Source organism: Patiria miniata, unplaced genomic scaffold (assembly GCF_015706575.1).
Source record: "Patiria miniata isolate m_02_andy unplaced genomic scaffold, ASM1570657v1 HiC_scaffold_30, whole genome shotgun sequence".
Taxonomy (NCBI): domain Eukaryota; kingdom Metazoa; phylum Echinodermata; class Asteroidea; order Valvatida; family Asterinidae; genus Patiria; species Patiria miniata.
Genome location: NW_024037070.1, coordinates 8,915,959 through 8,937,872, shown reverse-complemented (window position 1 = coordinate 8,937,872; position 21,914 = coordinate 8,915,959). Strand labels below are relative to the sequence as shown.

General features: G+C 40.8%; 1 protein-coding gene across 3 annotated transcripts in view; it reads right to left on the bottom strand.

Moving 5' to 3' along the window:
• Positions 1–3,415: 3,415 nt before the first annotated feature.
• Positions 3,416–21,914, bottom strand: part of LOC119739441 (NACHT domain- and WD repeat-containing protein 1-like) — a 51,560-nt gene continuing 33,061 nt past the window's right edge. For all 3 annotated transcript variants that reach the window (XM_038214395.1, XM_038214396.1, XM_038214397.1), the window contains 10 exons: positions 16,711–17,105; positions 13,584–13,786; positions 12,789–13,044; positions 11,664–12,047; positions 8,984–9,324; positions 8,305–8,517; positions 6,200–7,933; positions 5,416–5,600; positions 4,407–4,531; positions 3,416–4,157 (listed from right to left, as the gene is read on the bottom strand). In XM_038214395.1, the coding sequence (XP_038070323.1) occupies positions 3,943–4,157; positions 4,407–4,531; positions 5,416–5,600; positions 6,200–7,933; positions 8,305–8,517; positions 8,984–9,324; positions 11,664–12,047; positions 12,789–13,044; positions 13,584–13,786; positions 16,711–17,105 (4,051 nt within the window). In that variant the 3' untranslated portion in view covers positions 3,416–3,942. The remainder of the gene's footprint in view (positions 4,158–4,406; positions 4,532–5,415; positions 5,601–6,199; positions 7,934–8,304; positions 8,518–8,983; positions 9,325–11,663; positions 12,048–12,788; positions 13,045–13,583; positions 13,787–16,710; positions 17,106–21,914) is intronic.

Below are 21,914 nucleotides of genomic sequence, written 5' to 3'. Positions count from 1 at the left end.
CAAAGTTCATTGACCTCTAAAGGTCACCAGAGGTCAAATATGAAATGTCTCCATATCTGAAAAATTATGCCATGGCATGAAGAACCAACATGTGATGTTTCATGCTTTTATCACAATTTGCACAATACTTATGCATTATTGTGGCTATGCCGCACCACTAGTAATAAATAAGCAGTCCATGACATTTTGAGTATTAAGTTCTTGGCATCGATTGTCATATTGGTACTAAAAGGGCTTAACTGGCAAAAGTAAGACTCATAAGCGTCGTTTCTACGAAAGTTGCTGAGCTACAACGCAAGAATCGATTCATCTAGAGAAAGCTTGCCAGTCAAGCCTATCGAACCAATTATAAAGAGGAATACCAAGTGATCATACCAACAAGGTGACCTCGAATTAAGGTCAAGCAACAGCTAAGGGATGGTGTACACAAACACGGACAAAAGCAGAAATTTAATGAAGGTAAAAAAAATTCTCCCAGACAAGAAATGACGAAGATACATTTTATACAACAGTTCACCGAACAATACTAAAACATGCACGTGATACTTCGTTTTCCTTTTATAACTTTCGAGGCTTATCTTCCTTTAAAAAAAGGGGATAAAACTAATCCGGCACAATAACTGCGCCTTCATCGGCGATCCCAAGCCAAGGCCAATACACGAACCAAGTTTTGTCGCTACACTAAAACAAAGAACTCCCCAAATGGAGCAGTTTCTCCGACAAAATTCCAATCAGCTTAACCGTTATTTGACTATTCGAGTTCGTCAACTTATCACTTGAGAAGAAATACTGTTTATTCAGTGTTAGGTTTTTTTTTTTTTAACATTTATACATATATTTTCCCCCTCACTTAATTATTTTCATACAATTTAAATTTGGCATGGTTGTCCATAGTCGACTTACAGAGGCTAGAGTCTATACACAACAATATATTAAACCCGTAGCATGAAAAAAAAGAAGTATTTTCGTACCATTGAATATTCATTAAATTAACAGGCGTTTAGACAAAAAGAAGTACTGTCTATAAATATATTTATTTTAACAGAGAGAAACACAGAAGGTTCAATTTATATTCCTTTAGAAGTCGCGTCTTGCTGGATGAGTGCAGTTCATCACCAAAAAACCCAAAATGATTCTCCATCTTTGAATTATACGAGCCGCTCGATTTTTGATAGACCGATTGGGTAATAGATTCATCAATTAATCGATACTTTGATTAATTTGTCCTTCGGTAGATCAATAAATTACAACCACATGAAACTACGAGGTGTTCAATCTACAGTATTATGTAACGATTACTCAACCGATCGATGACATTAAAAATAAGATAAAACATCAGATAAGAAATTAAGTTTTTTCTCCAAAATTTTTCGTTCTTATATTCACTGAAAAATGAGCAGTACAGAGGTTTTTCAAAGCACAATTTGTAAGGTTTGTGCCCATGCTTGCACAACAAAATGGCTGGGGAAAAAAACAATTGAAGGTTTTGAAATTGCATTGTAGCACTGCTTTCGCAGCTGGTAGAAATTCATGTGAAACATACTGAATACAATTCTGTGCGTAACGCACCGAGGAATCTCTGTCGTGGTGGGCAGCACATGAAAATAAGTAAACATCTCTTCATTAATGATGAAACATTCATTTCAAACTATTCATAATCGAATTATCAGATATATGTACAACTTAGTCATGAGGTCACATAAATATTAGTTATACTGTCCACATGAGATCATCCTTTCTTCGTTCAGGTATCCTCTGCTGAATTTTTCGTTGTCCTTTTCTTGTAACTGTTCTGATAAAGATACTGTTCAAACAGGTATTTTCAGTGTTTGTGAGTTAGCTCAAATCATTTCCACGAACCCAAAGTACTGTTGTATGATCATAAAGAGTGAATTTCGGTTGAAGGCGCATGTCATGATAGAGTCAATAATCTTTTGAATTCCGTTTTTGATTTTGCATGATCATATTTTGCAATCATAGGCAGTTTTTAGAAATCCAGTCTCTGTGCTCAAGTACCCTGTCAATGCTGAAAATCTGAATAGGCACCAGCATTGGAGGACCACTGGGCACCATCTTTAGCGAGTTGGTATCTGCAGGTTTTCAATGGTAACCGGTGCACGTGAACCAGCTAGGTGTCCTTCCAACACTCTTGTTGTAATGTTAAATAGCGCCCTCTTTGTTTATGCACAAAGCTCATACAGAATTTACAAAGGGAATAAAACAAAAATTAAGTAGAATAAACATGATTTTTTTTTTTTTAGAAATTAAGTATGTGTGGTTCTGCTGGATGTTCCATGCGTGGCAGACAGGAGAGTTTTGAATATTATGGTTCAACTGCATGAAAATCATTAGGACACCAGACCTAATGATAACTGATAGCTACAGATGTGTTTTCAATTCCTCACAAATCCATCACAAGCCCATCACAAGCCCATCACAAGACAATCACAAGCCCATCATAAGACAATCACAAGACAATCACTAGTCAACCACAAGTCACCCAGCCTCAAGTCAAGTCAAAGGCTATTCAAATTATCATCCTGTTTGTGACATAACTTATGATTGACTTATGATTGACTTATGATTTACGTATGATTAACTTACGATTGACTTATGATTGACTTATGATTGACTTATGATTACCTTATTATTGACTTATGATTGACTAATGATTGACTTTTGAATGACTTATGATTAACTTATGACTGACTTATGATTGACCTATGATTAACTTATGCTTGACTTATAATTGACTTATGATTGACTTATGACTGACTTATGACTGACTTATGATTGACTTATGATTGACTAATGATTGACTTATGACTGACTAATGATTGACTGAATTATAACTCTGGATAGCTATAGCATTTCCATCAACACAGTACTGTTAAAAATATAAAAACGAAATCGTCCTGAATTTGTATTTTTTCACAATTACGTCCTACCTGACACCAAGAAGAAATAAAAACTTGGAACACAAACGAACATTGTCCTGTCGATTGTAGCAAATAAAAGTCCACACACACGCACACGCACCCTTACAAGATATTTACATGTTCGGTTTCTTAGCAGCATCAAGCTTTATACAGAAATAACATCTACTTAAAAAAAAAACACGAGGAAAAAGCCTACCTAGATATCTGCAAACGATAAATATCTATGTATTTACACAATGATATACCATGTACTAACACGTGTTCTTGCAACACCAATACTTTTTTATGTTTTTGCTTGTAGCTGAAGCAATGTTTACCACTGACCACAAAGTCAGGTTTTTTTTTAAATTTTAGGTCTAGCACACTAAATCAGATAAAAACTCCATTCAAAAAGATGAAAGTACATCTCAAGACAATTTCTATCACAAATTGTTTGACTACCGATAACTAATTCATTGTATTTTTTTGTATTATTATTTTTTTAAAATTTGAGCACAGAACTCTTGTGCACCCTCGACATCACATTTCTCTACAGAATCTCAACTTGACGATCAGACACTCATGTCTAGTTTGCAGCAGCCCACATAGAAACCGTTTCGAGACGACGATTATCCTAACCCTTCCCCGATTTGGCCACAAATCCAAAAACGCAACCCATGAAACAACTCCTGTGACCAAGTCCACACAGTCTGGCTTTACTATTGAGTATCAACACTTCTCTTCTGTTGTTCCTTTTTTCTGTTTGTACACAGGAACTACCAAGGACTTGGGCTCAGGTCCTCGGGATTTTGTTGTCTTAAGAAACCCTTCATCCCTAGTCCTCAGTCATAAAACCCTTACATCTGCGCCGACTATGCATTTCCGTTTCACCTTGGAGGGAGATCTTTCAGGGTGCAATTATGTTAGTTTGAGCCCACTAAGAATTGTACACAAGAACATTTCACGACAACAATGGGTATGTAAATGATCAACAAAAAAATTAAATTGGATTTTGATTTTGTTTTTAGACTTGGTTACTCATGTCGTACTCGTTGCCTGCCCGTGAAGCATCACCGTAGGCTTTCTTGTCCTCTCTAGACGTGTCCAGGTCCTTGGAGCGTAACCACAGAGTGATGATGGACTTCTGTCCGGGTAGGCCAATCACGGCACAGTCCCCGTTGGCTGATATCTGGCAGCAGCTGATTGGGTAGTCTGGGGTGAACGTCGCGATATTTACACCTGAAAGATGAATCACAATACCAACCAAAAAAAGATTTATAAATCAAGAAATTTTGAAAGAAAATTAGAGTTTTAGAGATGAGAGGAAAACCTTAGAGAGAAATTCTGGGGAAATGCACAGAATCAGGTCTTTGTTTTGCTAAATCAAATTAGGTTTTGCCCTTCACCGACGTCGGTGAAGGTCAAAACCTAATTTGATTTATTATTGTCTGGGTCTGGTACCTGGACACAACTACAACACTGCCTTACCTTGCTGAAGGTCCCACATGTGAAGGCTCCTGTCCATCTGCGTTGAATCGTTGCTTAGGCATCGCTTTCCGTCTTCACTCAGGTAGATGCTGTCTACTGAATGGGTGTGACCTTCTAACGTGTACCTGATCACCATGGCAACAAAAAAAAGACACCCAAAGTTGTGAGGGATGGAATCTGTGTGCTACTCATGACCAATTTGGTGGAGCTTAAAAGAGGTTTTTCTCGGGAAAAAGAGCAAAATTCAAAATCTATTCAACACACTTGATTTTTTTCTCTCACAAATTTTTCAATTTGTATTGTTCTACTTAAGCGGAAGAAGATATTTATTTTGTAAATTTGATGTTTTCAAACCTCTGAAAATACATTTCGGGTTGCTTTTGCACCCATGAAGCACAAACAGATATGCCCAGATTATTATCGATCTGCAACTAATTCAAAATCTGGACAGTAAATAGTTCATAACTAAACCTGAGTAGCTTAATTTGTTTGATGTCTCATTAAAAAAACTTAACAACTTTTGTATTCGCTGTCGAAGTTGTGACGTCACTTAGAGGTCAACGACAACTATGGTTACCACGTGCACTGCAGCGGCATAATGTGAACACAAGTGTTTTGATATGGCGGTTGTAAACCCGAGTTTTATAACTGGCTTGAATTTCCCCTGGTGCGCAAAAACAATCACAGGTGTGGTTCTAACTGATGTGGGTGACAATCTTCTGTAAAACACTTCACCCCTTTCAGGCACTAATGTGTGAAACTGTTCTATAAAAATACCATGTAAAATTGCTGTCTGTTATTGTGCGTGTTAAACGTACGTGAAATGTGTCATCGCGGAATTTGTCGTTATGGAATGCGCGTGAACTTTTGTCAAAGATGTGAGTCTGACCTGGGGAAGGAGATGACGTCACACTTTGGCAGAGAATTGTTAAAAACATAACCATTTAAAAACAAATCTATATTGAAAACAGGACGGCGACAGCAACTTTAAAATAGGGCGACTACTTACTTGAGTGATCCCGAGGAGAGGTCCCAGACTAGGAGAGAGCAGTCTTCACAGCCGTTGACCACGCACTGCCCTTCCGATGAGATGGCCACACAGGTCGTATTGGACAGTGGCTTCCATTTCTTGAACTGTTGACCGCTCTGGAGGTCGTAGACGATGATGAAATTACGACTTGGGTCATCCAGCTCCTGGCAAAATTGAAAGAATAATAAGCGACTTGTGAGGAATGAAGATAAAGCTCCATTTTAACTGTGACTGTCCTTGTTTTTTTTTATGTCATCATTTATGAATTTAACGTCATTCCCATCTTATTTCAAATTTTTTTTAAGAAGTGTAACAAACTTGCTTGTAAATGGAACTGTAATTTGGCCCTTATGACTGTGAAAGTTCAGTAATGAACAGAAATAAAAAAAAACACCCAATTACCCCCCCCCAAAAATTCCAATTTTGCACGTACTGTATGATTAACTTTCTCAACTACAAGCTAAAAATTCTGTGCCATTTCTTTAAGCACAGAATCCTCATACCTGTGCACAAACCAAATTTTCTTTCTATCCTTTGAATTAAGCTCACTGATAAACGAAGGTTCTGCACTCACACTGAGGCAATTTCATGCAATTAGGCTTATTTCTCAGCTAAGGGTTAAACTTGAATTGAACCTAATTGATTTGCTTTCAAAGATGTTGCTGCAGAACTGCCGACTGAAGCAGAAGTTAAAAATGAATGCGCTAAATTGCTTCACAGAGGGATGGATGATTGAAAATAAAACAAAAAAAACAGAACCAACCTTGATGACTGAGACAACGTAGTGACCATCGTTGGAGATTGCAGCCATACGAGTGACAAACTCATGCTGGTTGATCCGGAAATCATGGATCAGTTTCCTGGCGGTCAGATCCCAGACGAGTAGAGGACTGGGTTTCTGAGTGTCATCCCCACACACGCACCGGTGACCGTTAGCGCTCACTAGCAGGCTGTTAAGGAACCGGTCTTCACCAACCTTGAAGGTGGATACCACGTCGCCGCTGGTTACATTGATCATGTTGACGTACATGCGATTTCGAGAGAGCGCCACCACGTGTTCAGAGTCGCTCATGCCGTAGTACGGCATCTTCTGGTTCATGATGCCCTTCAGTTTGGTGTCGAATGTACCCATGTCCAGGTTGAAAATGAGAAGTTCCCGATTGCAGAGGACCACCACGCGGTGATTGTCAATAAACTGCACGTCACGAGGGCACGTCACGTTGCGTAATGTCCGAACGCACTTTTGCGTGGTTATGTTCCAGACTTTGACTTCGCCTTCTTCCGAAGCGACCGAGACCATGAAAGTGTTGCTATTGGTCACTCTGTACAACCCTGTTAAGATGGGCTTGAGCGTTGGTTCCGATTCGTCCGGTGACTTGGCCTCCATTCTGCGTAAACAGTCCCGCGATGGGAAAAAATTGCACACTGGGGGTTTGGCGGCATGCTTAAACATCTGTTGCATCTTGGGATAGCTGGAGCCTTTCCTCTCCATGACTCCTCCGCTAAGTCGCTGCCTCAGCTGGGTGAATAATTGCGAGCCGTCCGTGGAGAGGGCGTAGGCTGAGACTTGAAGGAACTCCAGGAACAGTTGCAGGTCAAGGTTGTTTGGGTCCTTTCTCTGAGCCAAAATGGCATCTTCCATCACCCGATAGACATCACAGTGTTCTAACTTGCGCCGCAACCATTCCAAATCCCAAATGTACTTATCTGCGAATTTCTTCTCGCCACTGTTCAGAGCATGGTAGACGAGTTCATGATAGCGCCGCCGATTTGGGTAGCTGCCATAGCTAGCCAGCTGGGGTAGAACATAGCGGTCCATCAGGACCTCTATGCCACCCTCCTTAATGAAGGGTTTCTTCTTACTCTTAGCCCAGCGACCCTGAAAGTAGTCCTGCATATTCTTGTGCAGCTGTATCCTATTCTGAGTGGCAGCCAAGTAACGCTTGCAGACTAGCTCCCGCAAACTGACGTGAGCCCAAGTTCTTAAACACCGGTCGTCCACCACGCGATCTGAGAGAAACGGTGCCAGCTCCTGACAGATGGCAATCCACAGGTATGCTGGTACCCTGCGCAGCACCGGTCTCTTGCTGGAGTAGAGCTCATCCAGTACGGCATCATCGCAAGATAACAAGTCATTCATTTCAGCATCGGAGACACCGTCCCGCGCCACACACAAGTAACCGATCGAGTGACTGACTGCCAGCTTGCCGTACCTCCGTTCTAACCTGTCCAAGATGGCATTGATTTGTGCGCCAGTGTCCTTCTCTAGCTTGGTTGAGCTACTCTCATCATAGCTACGCCAAGTACAAGCAACATGACTAGCTAGCTTGACGTAGAGTGGCGTAGGACACCCTGCTACAGCATCCTTAAGGAGCTTGGCCTGGGTGTCGCATAATGTCCGTCCGTGGGCCTTCAGAAGGCTCTCAAACATTTTGGTGGAGTCCGCTCCAGAAAGTTGTGGTACCTCCACAAAGCTTGCACTGTCCCGCAATAAACTCTGCCAAGAAAGAACAATAAACTGTCATAGTCCATCTTTAACCTGAAAAAGCTTGGGTTACTGCCAGCAATAACATGTTGAAAAAAAAAAAATTTGTACCACGAAAAATGTTTAGTGCAAAGACTTAGTGTACATGATACACTGTTCCGGTACGTCACTTTGTCGTGCGGCAACTTTCCATTTTGTCACTTTGTTTTGTTTTTGTCCCAACTTTGGATTGGCATCCAAGCTAATTTGCTAATTAATATTCAGATCACACGTTTGGTCAGTCCATATTAAAATGCTAATATTAAAAAAAATTCTAAATCGGGTTGAACAAATATGAACAATTATTTCAAAACTTTGACCATTATTACAATACCAATATTTACCTTGAGATGCGTGAATCCTTCATAGTCCGTTCCTCGCATTGTAAGTATCATCTTGACGTTGCTAGGCAACGTGTCCGGGATCCAGTTGAATGCAGCAGTGTTATCACCTGTGGAGGTGAACTGATCAATGCCGTCCAGAACCACCACTAGAGGGCGGTCTTCCGTCACGCGTTTCAGGAGCGTTGGTAGGTCTTTGCTTAATCGGTTCGCTCCCTGTTGGTTCAAGAATCCAGACGGCATTTGAAATTTGTGTATCCGGTTTTGTCTTGAATTATAAAACAGGGTGTCCATGTTGTGTCCATACACGACCCGACTGAATGAGAATCATGTCCAAAGTACTGATTTACCAGAGGGTGCAATTCAAAAATACGAAACGGCGAATTTTGAACAGAAAGCGATAGCAACAGAATCCACTTACACGACTAAAACAATAGGTTGATGGTTTCCTCTGTTTGATCAAAATGTATCGTATCTACTGAGCTTAAATTTCATTGGGTTTGTTGTAAATGCACCCTCCTCAAGATTTTGAGCAGTTTTGTTGCTTCAAATGTAAAAATGCACAAAACAAAATGATCCGAAGTTATAAAATGATTTTCACTGAAGATGGGCGGGGGAGGGGGTAACTTTACTTGTACACAGTCTATACAAGAGTTTCTGAAAAAATCTTTCAAATACTTACCTTGGATGCGATGGATATATGCTCTCCATATAAGTAAGCAATCTGCTCACAAGCGCTCCTCAGGAGCTGATTGGGTGTTGAGGATTCCGGTGTGGCGCCAACGAATCGCACCACGCAGGCGCTGAGCGGCAGGACCTGGCTGCACAGCTTGACAGCCATGGCCGCCAGCGCCGTCTTGCCTGACCCCGCCCCGCCATGGAGGATCAGGGGCGATTGGGAGTCTCCACCGAGGTAGTCCCGGACCCGATTCAGGAGGTCTGTCTGGCCGTGGAATGTTTCTGAGTGCCTCTGTGCAAGCAACGTGTGGTGCTGTAACTCTTGATATAGCCTCTGATGCGTTTCTGGACAAGAGAAGATAAGAGAGAAACGGGAAACAATAAAATTATGATTAGGTCATGTCCAAACATCTAGTCTAGAGCTATTGATTAATCCTTGTCCGAATGTACCGAAGTGGCTGCAGCCGCTACCATAGACACGTGTGTAATGTCAAGCCATAGCCAAGTCATTTGGACACGGGTTAAGTCCCGCCCATGATGCTTTCACCTGTGATTTTGACCCTTACTCAAAACAGACCTTGAACCCGACCTCATATATCTGAAGGTGGAATTGGACACAAAAAACTGCTCAGACAAAATGAGTTAGCACAGTTAACTGTTACTTGTCCAATGCATGCCACTAAATAGAATGCAATTTGTTCAGACAAACATGGCAAGCGATCATCAACTTTCTGATAATTTCAGCTTCCGTAAACGACATGGAACACCTCCACAGCTCCAAAAGTGAATTTGTTTTTAAGTACCATGATACTTAAAAATGTACCTTTCATTGGCCAAGTTGTTAACCAAGAAGGATCCAAGTTTATTTTTTTTTAGTTATCCCTGAAGAACAGTGAAAATGACTGTTTTTAAATCGATGCTACTCATCGAATGGAAGACTTTCGAGACGTTGGTGGCAGCAAACAAACCGGTCCTTTTCCCACTGTTTGCGTCATATTGAGCATGCACGTTTTAGCTTAAACATGACGTAAACAATTGAAAAGGCAAAAGTCTCCCATAAAACCTTTACAGATTTGTGACATACCGGTATTAATAAAAGAGATAAGGATAAAAAAGAAACCAGTGCCCGCTATCAATCGTTGAATGAGTCCTCCCCATTTGTTTCTACCTATTTCACAGACAAAGAAAGTACAATGGTGTGGAGTCAATTTGTATGATGCCCAGCTTTCTTTTCATTCTTTTATTTTATTGGTGACTCATTCATGTTCAAGTACATGCGCATCCTGCTGCAATCCTGCATTCAAGACATGGTCTGCCATATGTACATGTACATGTACATTGTACATGATATAGCATGTAAGAGCTCAAGCTAGCCTTTCCCTGGGCCGGCGGACAAGTTCTGTGCATGGCTTCGTCTTGTTTATTGCCTCCAAATGTCTAAATTGCCCTCGGGGGCTAACGGCATAATGCTGCGGAATACATTCTTCACTTGACTCAGCAGGGGGAAGTATGTGTGTGTGGGGGTGGGGGGAGGGGGGAGATTGGTGTCAAATTGAAAACAACGTCGATATTCAGGTCCTGATCCTAATTGCATTATGGCGAATCTCTTGCTTAGACTACATGTATAATGAAATCGTTAGTTCAGATACAAGATATTAGCATAAATATAGAACATATATTTCAGACGTGAATGTAGGATATGCAATTGAGTCTTGATAAATCTGAGGTTTTGTGGCTATCAGAAGATTATTATCATTGTCAATGTTCCCTTCCCATTCATGTGCCAAAGGCTTTATGCCATTATACATGTAGCTCCATCAAGCCAGAATTTTTATTAATTTATTTATTTCATTAGGCTAAATTTGTTTGTTTTATTTGTGGTTACGCGTACTCTCATCAGTTTTTTCATATGTCTTTTTGTATGTATATGTTTTATGGTTTGAATGTGAAATTTTTAATGTGAATGTGCAGAACTAAGAGACAAGTTTCACGTTTTACATAAATTGAATTGAATTGAATTGAATGTGACTATAAAAGACGTCTGTCAGTAGGATGTAACCACAGTTTAGAAACAGAAACCCAACTGATAAAAATTGAAGTGAAGCAACAAAGACATAATTATTCGCTGGTGCTATCATAAGCTGCAAGTTTTTTGGCTAGGTTTTTACTTTCCCTTTTTTGGGGATACTTTTTTATGGTCATCATACAGACCAAAACAATCTTCAGCATTGTGAAAACTTTAATTTACTTTTTAGAATTAAAACATTTAAAATGACATTTTTGCTCATGACATCTGCCATCAACAAGTTAGCAACTAATTAAGTTTGCAACAAACATCACAACCCATGAATAAACTTGCGAAGTTGTGTTCTCGCAAGCCCTCCGATGAAAACAATGACTATACAGTTCTTATAAAATTTACAACCCATGATATCGCACCCCCCCTAAAAAAAAATGACAGACTCATGAAATTTACCAGCCCACAAAATTTGCAAAGATGCCATCACATGACATTTACAACACACTTCCAAGTCCACTAAATTTGCAACAAACATTCCAGCTCATGCAGTCTGCCACCATTACATTTGCAACAAACCAAGTTTGCAACAAACATCACACCCAATACAAATTTCAACAACCAAAAATCACAGACCATCAAATAGAAGACATCAACAAAGTCTTACTCTTTGCCATGACGTCTTCCTCCAGCCTCTCAGCCACTGCTCTGTCGATCAACTCCGTCAGAATCTGTTGTGTCTTGTTGCAGATGTCATCGATGTACTTGGCGTGAGTTGAGATACCATCCGGGTCTAAACCCTTCGGACTCCAAGGGATATCAAACTTAAAGAAGTTCCCCTCGTTGACTTTAGCAGCCAGTCTCTTGGTCAGCTGGGCAAGCTGCTCGTGGGAGTGGGTGTCCGCCTCCTTGTTGCCAGGCAACAGGTCTAAGTAGATGCCGGCTGTATCGTCGTTAGGGTCGATGCGGGTGAAGCGACGGTGCAGCCAGATGACAGCGTCGCTGACGCTGGTTGGGGAAAAGACCCCCTCGTCGATCTCTGTCTCTGAAACTAAGGATGAAAACGGAAAGAAGTACACCTTTAATGCTTAATCATCAGCCACACACAACTACTTGCTGCAAGCAATACAGATCCGTGATTTTCCAACTTAGTTATTAAGTGCTCTGTTGGCAGTCTCCCGGTTTGTCAATGTTCTTGTTCCTGGGGCGCTAGTCAGAAGCCTTAAACCTGTATGTGCCATGTGGTCATGGACTCGCCCAGAGTCACGATTGCTGGCAACTGGAGTAATACTGAAAACCTAGGAAATGGCACTTGGGGATTACTCAGAGAGGTTTATGTGATCATCCTGTGTTAGGCTCAGCTTCACAAATGTGACAGTTCTGTCAAAAACAAGCTCTTTTGGTCAAAGTGCGTTTTTTGAGTCCAGCTAAAAAAGATCTTACCCTTTACAATGATGGTTAAATTTTTGAAAATGGACTTTCCTCATCAAAATTATTTCTACTAGAAGTTTGTGATATTACTAAGGTGACAATGTTGGGTTGTGCATTTCTTTAACTGATGCACCTCTATGAATCCCCCCCCCCCAAAAAAAATCACCTTTTGAGGCAAAATAATGGTTTGAAGCTTTCAATTGTTTATTTCAAATATTAGGATCAAAATATTGAATATTAATTTTAAAAAAATCACCCCACTTTGTTTTCTGGTCATATCTATTTTAAGCTCTGTCCAGAAGCGTCTGGTTTGACAGATCCTGTCAAAATGATGATAATTTCCAGGAATAGCAAGACTCACCAGAAGCCATGTAGCGTTCCTTCTCCTCCTTGCCCCAAGAACTCCTCAAGATCTCACAGATCCTCTCCGCTTCGTCTTCCGAGGCGTTCCCCTGGAACAGGTAGACCGGGGGTACCGAGTTGGAGTCCAGTAGGTAGTGTTTGGTCAGCAGGGATCGGTCATCATCTTCTGCAACCTTCTTGAGGAGACGGTCAAAGGCTGAGGCCAGGACACGGATGGGCGTCTTGCATCGATCGTACTTCATATTCAGGAAAGACTGAAATAAAAAAAGAACTTGACTTCTAGTGCAAGCAGTTTACTATAAAAAAAAAGCTGCCAATGTTGGCGTAACTCCTGCTGCATCTACAGTTTGTCATGTGGAAAGTTGACATCCCTCTAGTAGACAATGCCAAATAGGCAACAAGGACTCAGAGGTTAAAAAAAAAATACTTAAAGAATGGGCTTTGAAATGTATTTTCTTTGCTTAGTATTTCAAAGACGATTTTTTATAGGTGGCTTTCTTACTAAAAATGCTTAGTAACGCACTATATTTTGAATGCCTTCTGTTATTGAGAATTTATTTGAACAGTACACAAGATGGTCAAGAGACTGATTTTAAACTTCTCCCTTTTTGAGTTTTTTAGGAACTTTGGGCAGAGTAGAAATTACAGCTCAGACATTGAGCATTTAGCAGTCAGATTGTCCCATGTTTGTCTGAACAACTTTTGGATTCTACGTCCACACAACAGCTCAAAAACTAATCTGGAGAAGTTTTGGTGTCTAATGTCACCCTCCAAAGAAGTGTTAGCCAATTACCATGAAGTTTGGTCCGGTGGAGGCGGCCTGACAATGCTTGATCTCTCGCAGACACTGGTCCAAGAATCGCTCGTCGTTCAGCCTGTTATCCCACAGTCCCCAGAAGAGGTCGATGGCTTCAAACTCGTAGCCACTGAGGGCGCAGTGGTCTCGTAGCTTGGGGTAGACGCGTTCCATCAGCGCATTCCTCTCCATCTCCGAGTCTGCAATACAAGACAAAATTCTCATTCCAATAATAATTTCATTTTTATTTTAACGTTTTCTCGTATTTCATCCACACTGCTTGTAAACGCCATTCGTACACTGCCTCAAACCATAGCAGTAATTGGCAGAAAATTTTGGAGGATTGAGGCAGTGGTCACCCTCCACATACTAAATTCAAGAAACAACGGATGATTTTGGAGGATTGAGGCTGAATCCTAGCCAGAGGGCCTAGGGGGTTAGGGTTAATAAAAACCTAGACCTCATGCATGCCTGGATTTTCTGACCATAGATTTGAAAGCATTTTAATATCAAAGCACTTGGATATTAGATACAGTATCACCTAATGGGGTTCATGACATTTTCCCAAATAAAATTGTATCCCCATTCTGTTCATGTCCATCCCTTTCCCCTCAAAACATCAACAAAATGTAGAGCAGGGTTCAGCACACAAGCCAGAAGCCTAGACACCGCTAATGATATGCATCTTTCTTGCCCCGTCTCACCGTGATGCACCATCAACCCACTCTCGCTGCTCTCTTTCCATCCCCCCACCTTTTTTTTTTTGTAAATTGCCTGTCATCGCCGCAGCCCGAGCACTCTAAATGTCAAAGGTAGAGCATCTCAGCCCCTGGAGCAGAGCCCTTCCATTCTAATGAGGCGGGGAGCTTAAAGAGAGGAGGGGGGAGATGCGGTCACCACGGTGATGATAATGTCCCTTTTAAGCCTCGGATGTTGCATCATAGCATACATCTGGGGTTCAGTGGATGTATGAGCGATGAAGGGACAGCGTCTGTTGTTTCAACCAATTAAGCGTCAGTCCGATGGGGAGACTGGAGTGGCATTATAGCACAGACGACGACGATGATGATGATAATGGTGACTTATAAACTATTCACATGGAATAAAGGCGAGAATGGGTCCGGAATTATTCATATTTTCTTTTTCATTTTTTCCCCGCAGTGTACTGTAGTCTTGCCGATTTCATTTTTTTTTTATCAGGTTCATTGTACTTTTCACATTTACCTGTACCACACCAATATCAGTATGCATGTACCGGTACATGTAATACACCAGTACATGTAGATGTGGGATTTCATCAAACTAATTTTTTGTACACAGACCTGTACATGTAACTACCACATTAGAGTTTTTGTAATTTACTTAGACACTGTATTTCGCCATTACAATTCATACATGGTACATTTTGTACTTCCCATTTCTTTTTAACTTGATCCACGCATACATGTACCCACATGTACGTGTATACTGTTCGATATAATTGAAATGATGTACATGTAAGGACATCTGTACACATGCTTAGCAGCAGGCCAATAACTGCACTTTGCAAACAAAGCTTTTGTTTACTTTAAAAATGAAGCCAAAATTCAACTTTTTTTGTTGCACATAAACGTAAACAAACATAGCTGAAAGACAACCTGACTTTTAATAGTGATCAAATTATTTGAAAAGTTTACCAAGTGTGACATTGAGAATTTCGTGCCATTTTTGAGGGGTTTCACAGGAGCGTAAGTCCATGTAACACTATCAGTGTTCTGATGTGGTTAACACCTTGAAATTTAGACGGAGATTCAAAGACGTTAAGTGGTTATGGCACCGGCAGTGTGGGACATTTATTGATCGGTCTACATCTGTATTTCTGAGAACACTATTTGTGGTCAGTGACGACATGAATTTTTCATTTTTGGTAAGGAACCGTTTTTATTTGTGGTCAGTGACGACATGAATTTATCATTTTTGGTAAGGAACCAGGGTGTAATATTACAGTGGGGGGCAGGGGCAATGTGAGACAGGGCACCAGGTTGGACAGTTGTCCTCATCGTTTCGAAACTTGTTTCCACGGATACGGTCTTGGTGCGCCATGTTGGTTCTCACCATTCCTTGCGATCTCAACCCTAGTACCGGTATTTTGTAATTTAAATCTCCCACTGTTTGGGAGATTCAAATTCTAGGACTGCGGTCGATGTGTTTAACGCGCGACTTGGTGCTTTCAATTTTGAACAATCAATACTTTAGAATCAATCCTTCAAAGATGAGATTTTGACGAGACATAACTAGAATTTGTAATGTGCGTAAACAACACAAGATTGCACGTTATGTAAACTATATTTTGGGAAAATTGTGGGTTTGGTTTTGTACTACATATATATACATGTAAACATTATCATGTGATGAAAAAAACACAAAGTAGGATTTAGGAATTAAACGTGACAATTCTAGGGATATGAAACAATTAACCTATCGCGATAGAATCGCGTTAGAATCGCGTCAACGCAGCTTGTGAAATATTGTCCAATTACATACAAATGGACGCGGAATGCGCAAAATCTGAGACAAACAAAACTTAATGTATAAAAACTCCATAGGGTTGTCTAAGGGGTGTGGCTAACTAGCAAACGGCGATACATGTAGGTCAATACTGTTTGAAACCACCTCTTTGAATTTGAAATATGAAATGTGTGTACACATGAAGTTTAGACATGTTAGAAACAAAAAATGTATGAAGTGTGTTGATGACTCGATCATCTAATCATCTTCAGGTGATGCAACCATAAACCTTCAATCTTCAAAGTTTCAAATCTCACTGATTAATAAGGTGCCTTTCTGGGGATGTTTTTCAAACCTCATCTTTCAAACCTCGTCTTTGTCTTCATATACATGTGTATGCCTTCAGAAGATTTTATGTTCCTTACTTGGAAGTAAATTTGGCACAATATTGGAGCATGTTTGAATTTTAGAACATTAACGTACTGCATGTTGCCAAAGTCGACACTTTTGCCAATTGGTTGAGACAATAAAGACTACTAGATGGTGCTGGAGGCAGAGATGAAGCCCAAGTTGGGACAGAGTCAAGGTTTCGGGAATGGCTTCTGACAAGATGTGAAGAGATGAGTAGTGATCTTACCTACAGAAGCAGCACTGATGTAGACTCTGACCATCTTAGCTTGCGGCTTGCACCTCACCAAAGCCACCTTGCCCAGCAGCATGTTCCTAACATCTTCGCTGTAGCAAGCCAGATCGGGGAGCGACGAGCCGGTGCTGGACTTCTGAGATGGCTTGGTCATCGCTGGTGACATCTGAGGAGGTGTGGTCTTGCGTGCAGGCCCCGGGGCGGGGGTTTGAGGCGAGGGTGGGCTCTCGGCAGGCTGGGGTGGGGCTAGGGGTGGGTTGGTGTGTTTCTTCTCTTGTTGGGCTTGGGTTGACGTCTTTGCGGAGGCATTGCTGCTGGAGCGGTGTTCTCTCTCCTTCTCTTTGTCCTTCTCTTCGTTGGAGGAGTGGCTACTGCGGCGGTTTCCCATACTGTATTAAGAAAAGTAAACAAACTTAGGCATTGATCTCAAAATAAGAAAATTGGCTTGCCTGTCATGTACACAACGAGTTAGCAATGCAACGTGACATCAACAATGTACGTACCAGGTATATAACATACATTACTTGGCCAATGTAACATGGGCGTCGCCAGGATTTTTTCCAAGGGGGGGGAAGCATTTGAAGCAAATTTTCCCCCCAAATTCCTTAATTTGTTCATTATATTCTCAATTTACCATTGTTCCGAGCATGAGCTGGGAAGCATTTGCCCTACCCCCCCCCCCCCCCCGATCAAATTAACAGCAATATGGCTTCGCACCTCTTTTTCCTTTTTTTTTTTCCCCTCTTTTTTTTTTCGTTTTCCAGGGGGCAAGCGCCCCCCTTGCCCCCCCCCTCGCCCCCCCTCGCAACGCCCATGCAACGTAACTGTGTACATGTACACAAGTTGGACATGCAATGTGCACTCAGTACCTTTCTTAAATAAGGTTGCCAATTTAGTAATTGGCCAGTCATCTTTTGTGGTTAACTCATACTAAGACAATGTGGGTCTGATACACACTTTTCATTCATAATACACAGAAACCTTGTCACACAATTTTGCAGTTAGGGTTTTCGTTGAAGTTTGAATTTCAAGACATGCCACTTTAATACAGCATGTAAAAGTATTTCTAACATTATGATGAGCAGAATTGAGTTTGGGTCTAAAGTGAAATTAGTCTCCTGTGATTGCCAAGCAAGTGATGCTTATCTTTGCAACGTCTTGGCGATTCATTCCAGACCCACTGTGCAATGATACTTACAGAGCACATTATGTCTTCCAGAAGGCACACCATCTGTTAGCCATTTGTAATATGGAATAAGATGGCAAATGTTCTGAAAAGGTCAGGGGGTGTCGCTGACGGCCGTGCATCCAATGACACAACAACTGGGACAGGGTCAATGTACACGTATTCACTCCAGGAGGAGGTGTCTTATGTTATCATTGGAAACTCCACTGTCCATAATCGCGAGGCTTCTATAAGATGCAGTTATTGGGACATGCAAACTCTTTGTTACAATTCCACAAATGGATTCTGACTGCAGTTAAAGGCCACCATAATGTGCACCACTTTTACCAAACATTTGGCTACAACACATTTCTTTTGCTCTCATACTCAAATGTTATGTTCAATTACATACAAGTAGAGCACTGATGGCTGAGAGTTTCTTTAGCTAATAGCCACTATAATGAACAATCTTTTGTGGACCCTCTGTTCATATTGGCAGGGCTACAAAAAAAATCCCCTTTAAAAGGACAACAAAAAATTGTTGGCCTCCGGTCAGCGCGCCTGTCGATTTTGATCGTGTGTGTCGAAGATTTGTTTTTCAAATTTTCCATGGTAGCTACAACACCGCCTCAAATTTTTCGTGGGCAGCTCAACCTGGGGAAGGGCAATAACGCAAATGGAGGGCACCAAGGTGTATGAGGACGCAAATCAGCAAAATAGTAAATAAGAGGCAATAGTCACCCCTCCATTAAACAAATAACCGATAAGTTTGGAGGATTGAGGCTGAATCCAATGTTTACATGATGCGATTGGGGGACTTTGCAGGATGGAGGAGGGTTCTTACTAGCCAATGTAAGGGTTAGGGTTACGGAGGTTTCTTTCAAAATTTTCAAAAATATTAAGGTATGTCTACAGGTCATACATGTAGAAACCTTTTTGAGAACTGGGCTGAAAAAACATCCCTGCCCACTTCACAGCCCCCGTCACTGATCAAATTGAAAGAACCCATTTTTTTTTTTTAATTCCCAGAATGGCAATGAAATTCTTCCAGGTCCTTCAGCCATTAACGGAAAACATCACCTTGAGCAAAAATACAATCAACCACGAGATGCGATATCAATAAATTTTAATCATAAAACCCACCCGACAAACAGGTCTGAGCCATCACTATATTAACTGCTTCCAAATTAAGTCTTTCTCTATACCTGCAACCCCCCCCCCCCCTTCCTCCTTCAACCCCCCCCCCCCCTACTTTCACCAATCAGAGGCAAGTAACGTGAAGGCTCCGTAGCGCAGCCTTCACTCCAAGGGGATCAAATAACTAGACCAGATATTGATCTGTCTTGGCAGTTTTTCTTCGTCTTGTGTCGGGTGGAAGCAGGGATAAACTATTTAATTTTGGCAGTATCAATTTTTCTATTTTTCTAACCTTCAAGCCAGAAGGAGAGAGAGCGAGAGAGAGATAAATGCGCTTGGCGTGATATGAAAAAGGGTGTGTCATACACATATTTTTGGCCTAATGTAATTATCGTACATCAGAAATCATACATGGATATAAAAAAATTGCCTTATTAAACTTCAAACAAAAAATGTATGGAAGCACAAGATTTTAAAGGAACATTTCCTAGATCTATAGTCATGTTGGGCCAAACGTTAAGAAAAACTGCTGTAATGATACACAGAGAATTGCATGAAATTACTGTAATGTTTACAAGCACTGTGAAGAACATGTAAGTGTCTTCAGCATCCATTACTGCTTTTAATAACGAGGCCTTTTGGGTATTTTTGCTGGAGGAAAAACGACCGTTTCACAGTGTAAACTGCCTTGCTACATGTACAAATGGTTCTAATCACTCATGTACCGATACCTGCTGGCATTACAGTGCATTATCTGCAACATCTCTCCATAATCCAATGGCCCCAAGCCTCTGGGTTATTTCTTATCTTCGCCGACAGGATGAGATGAGAAGGATCGTTCAACTATGAAAATCCTCCTCCACTGATAAAATCCATTGACGCAATAACTAAAGCCTGGTTCATACTTCACGTGAATGTGGAAGGGAGTTTGACGTCAGGAGACGCGTGCTACGAAATTTGCCGAAGTTGATATGTGTTTAATATTTGCGAATTTGCAGCGCAAAATACTTGCCGTGACATCAAAGTTTCTCATTTGCAAATAATTTGTGATGTGATCAAGCTAAATGAGTCGTTTGTCGACCCTTGTCACTTTTTTTTAATTTTTTTTTTACAGATTTGAAAAGAGCACAATCTCAGCATTACTGCTGTGTAAACCGCATGCTGGTACCATCTTTAGTTAAAAAATTATGGAAGTCGGAACACTCAATTCAGGGGTTTTATTATCGATTCGTCGCAGCCCAAAGGCTGAAATGTGAATGATTTACAATAAAGTACAAATATAACACAACATTCGAATTACTTCAGACAAAAACGAATCGTCATAAATTAATAGCTATCAAATAAGAATAAATGAATAAGATGTCAAACAGAATAGCAATATAACGACTTGTACATGCTGAAGGCTTTGTGATCATCCTAGCCCCGCCCTAGTTTGTCTTTTTCAGTTAAAAAAAAAATAATTAGGCCTATACGTGTATCATTTTTTTGTAGCCAAGAAAGCACTACCGGTACATCAGATGGTGACATTATCGGAACATACGGTACAAACCGGTACATGTACAGCAAAGTGCAAAATTAACTAGCAAACAGATTTTGAGTTTTTACTTGGTTAAAGTGTTGAGTTCCATCCACCCTAAGGCTACTTGTACAATCTGATTAAGCACATCTGTTTGGGGAGAAATTTGGACCAAAAGTGTCGGTCTTGCTTAAATTACACTTAAATTTGGTCCTTTTTTTAAACCCGAGATGGACAAAAGGCAGGCAGGCAGGCAGGCAAAACCAAGCATGTTAACATTCACAGTATGACTTGTAAAATGCAGAAATTAGAATTAAAAAGGGGGGGGGGGGCGAGACTGTACTACCTTTTCCAAAATTAGTTCATGTAAATTTCCTACTGCTTGATTCTCAGATTATCACAATCTCATAAGAATAGTACCAGTTGTCTGTGTTGGTTTGCTCATAATGAATAAAATTCTACACGTACATCACAACAGCTGTCAATTACAAGCACATATTGTACAGTATGTACATGTCCCCTACTACTACTTAGGTACATGTACATGTACCCTGTACAAAAATGTACATGTACGGTACTTGTACCGGCATACAGAAAATGTATTTGATGCTAATGACGCACAAATGAAGGTGATGCACATTTTACTGTACATTTGTACAATACTAAAATGAGTAAATTGTACAAGTGTATGTGTTGTGTGAGAAGGAACCCAGAAACTGTCTGTACACCAAAACATTTTACCTTTTTTATGATTCCTGGCTATCAGAACTGCTTGCACTAATTGCACATCGGATGTAGAGAAAACCCGCTGGAAATTACAATGCAAAAACAGCGAGAGGAAAAAATGCCAACAGACAGGCAAACCACCATCATCAGACGATCCCTAGCTTGGCTGTCAATATCACACGCAGACGCACACACCGTACGGTACGGTACGTGTAGCCTGCACAGCTCTCCGCTTGGAGTCGCTGACGTCACACACCCCTACTTACTGGCAACAACGGTAAATGAGTGACCCGAGCCAATCCCAGTGTTTTCTGGCATTTGCTCATCATTATTTCACATGGGTGCCTCTCTCTCTCCACTGGCGTTGCGACCGCACAACTCATTAACTCTTGCATATTACATTAGGGGAGGGGGACGGATGATATTCTACTAATTGTTCATTGGTTGATGTTCGTGTATGTTTGTAAATGGGTAAATTTATTGTAATTGTGTAATACACTTACGTGTCTCTCATTCAAATTAATATTGAATTGGTTTTTTTATCACTAAATATTTCCACGTTATAAAACATGCCAGTCACACTGTTGCCTACTGTGCAATATTTCTAGTAAATCTTATAAACTATGGATTCTGCACATGATGCTGTGCATTGTA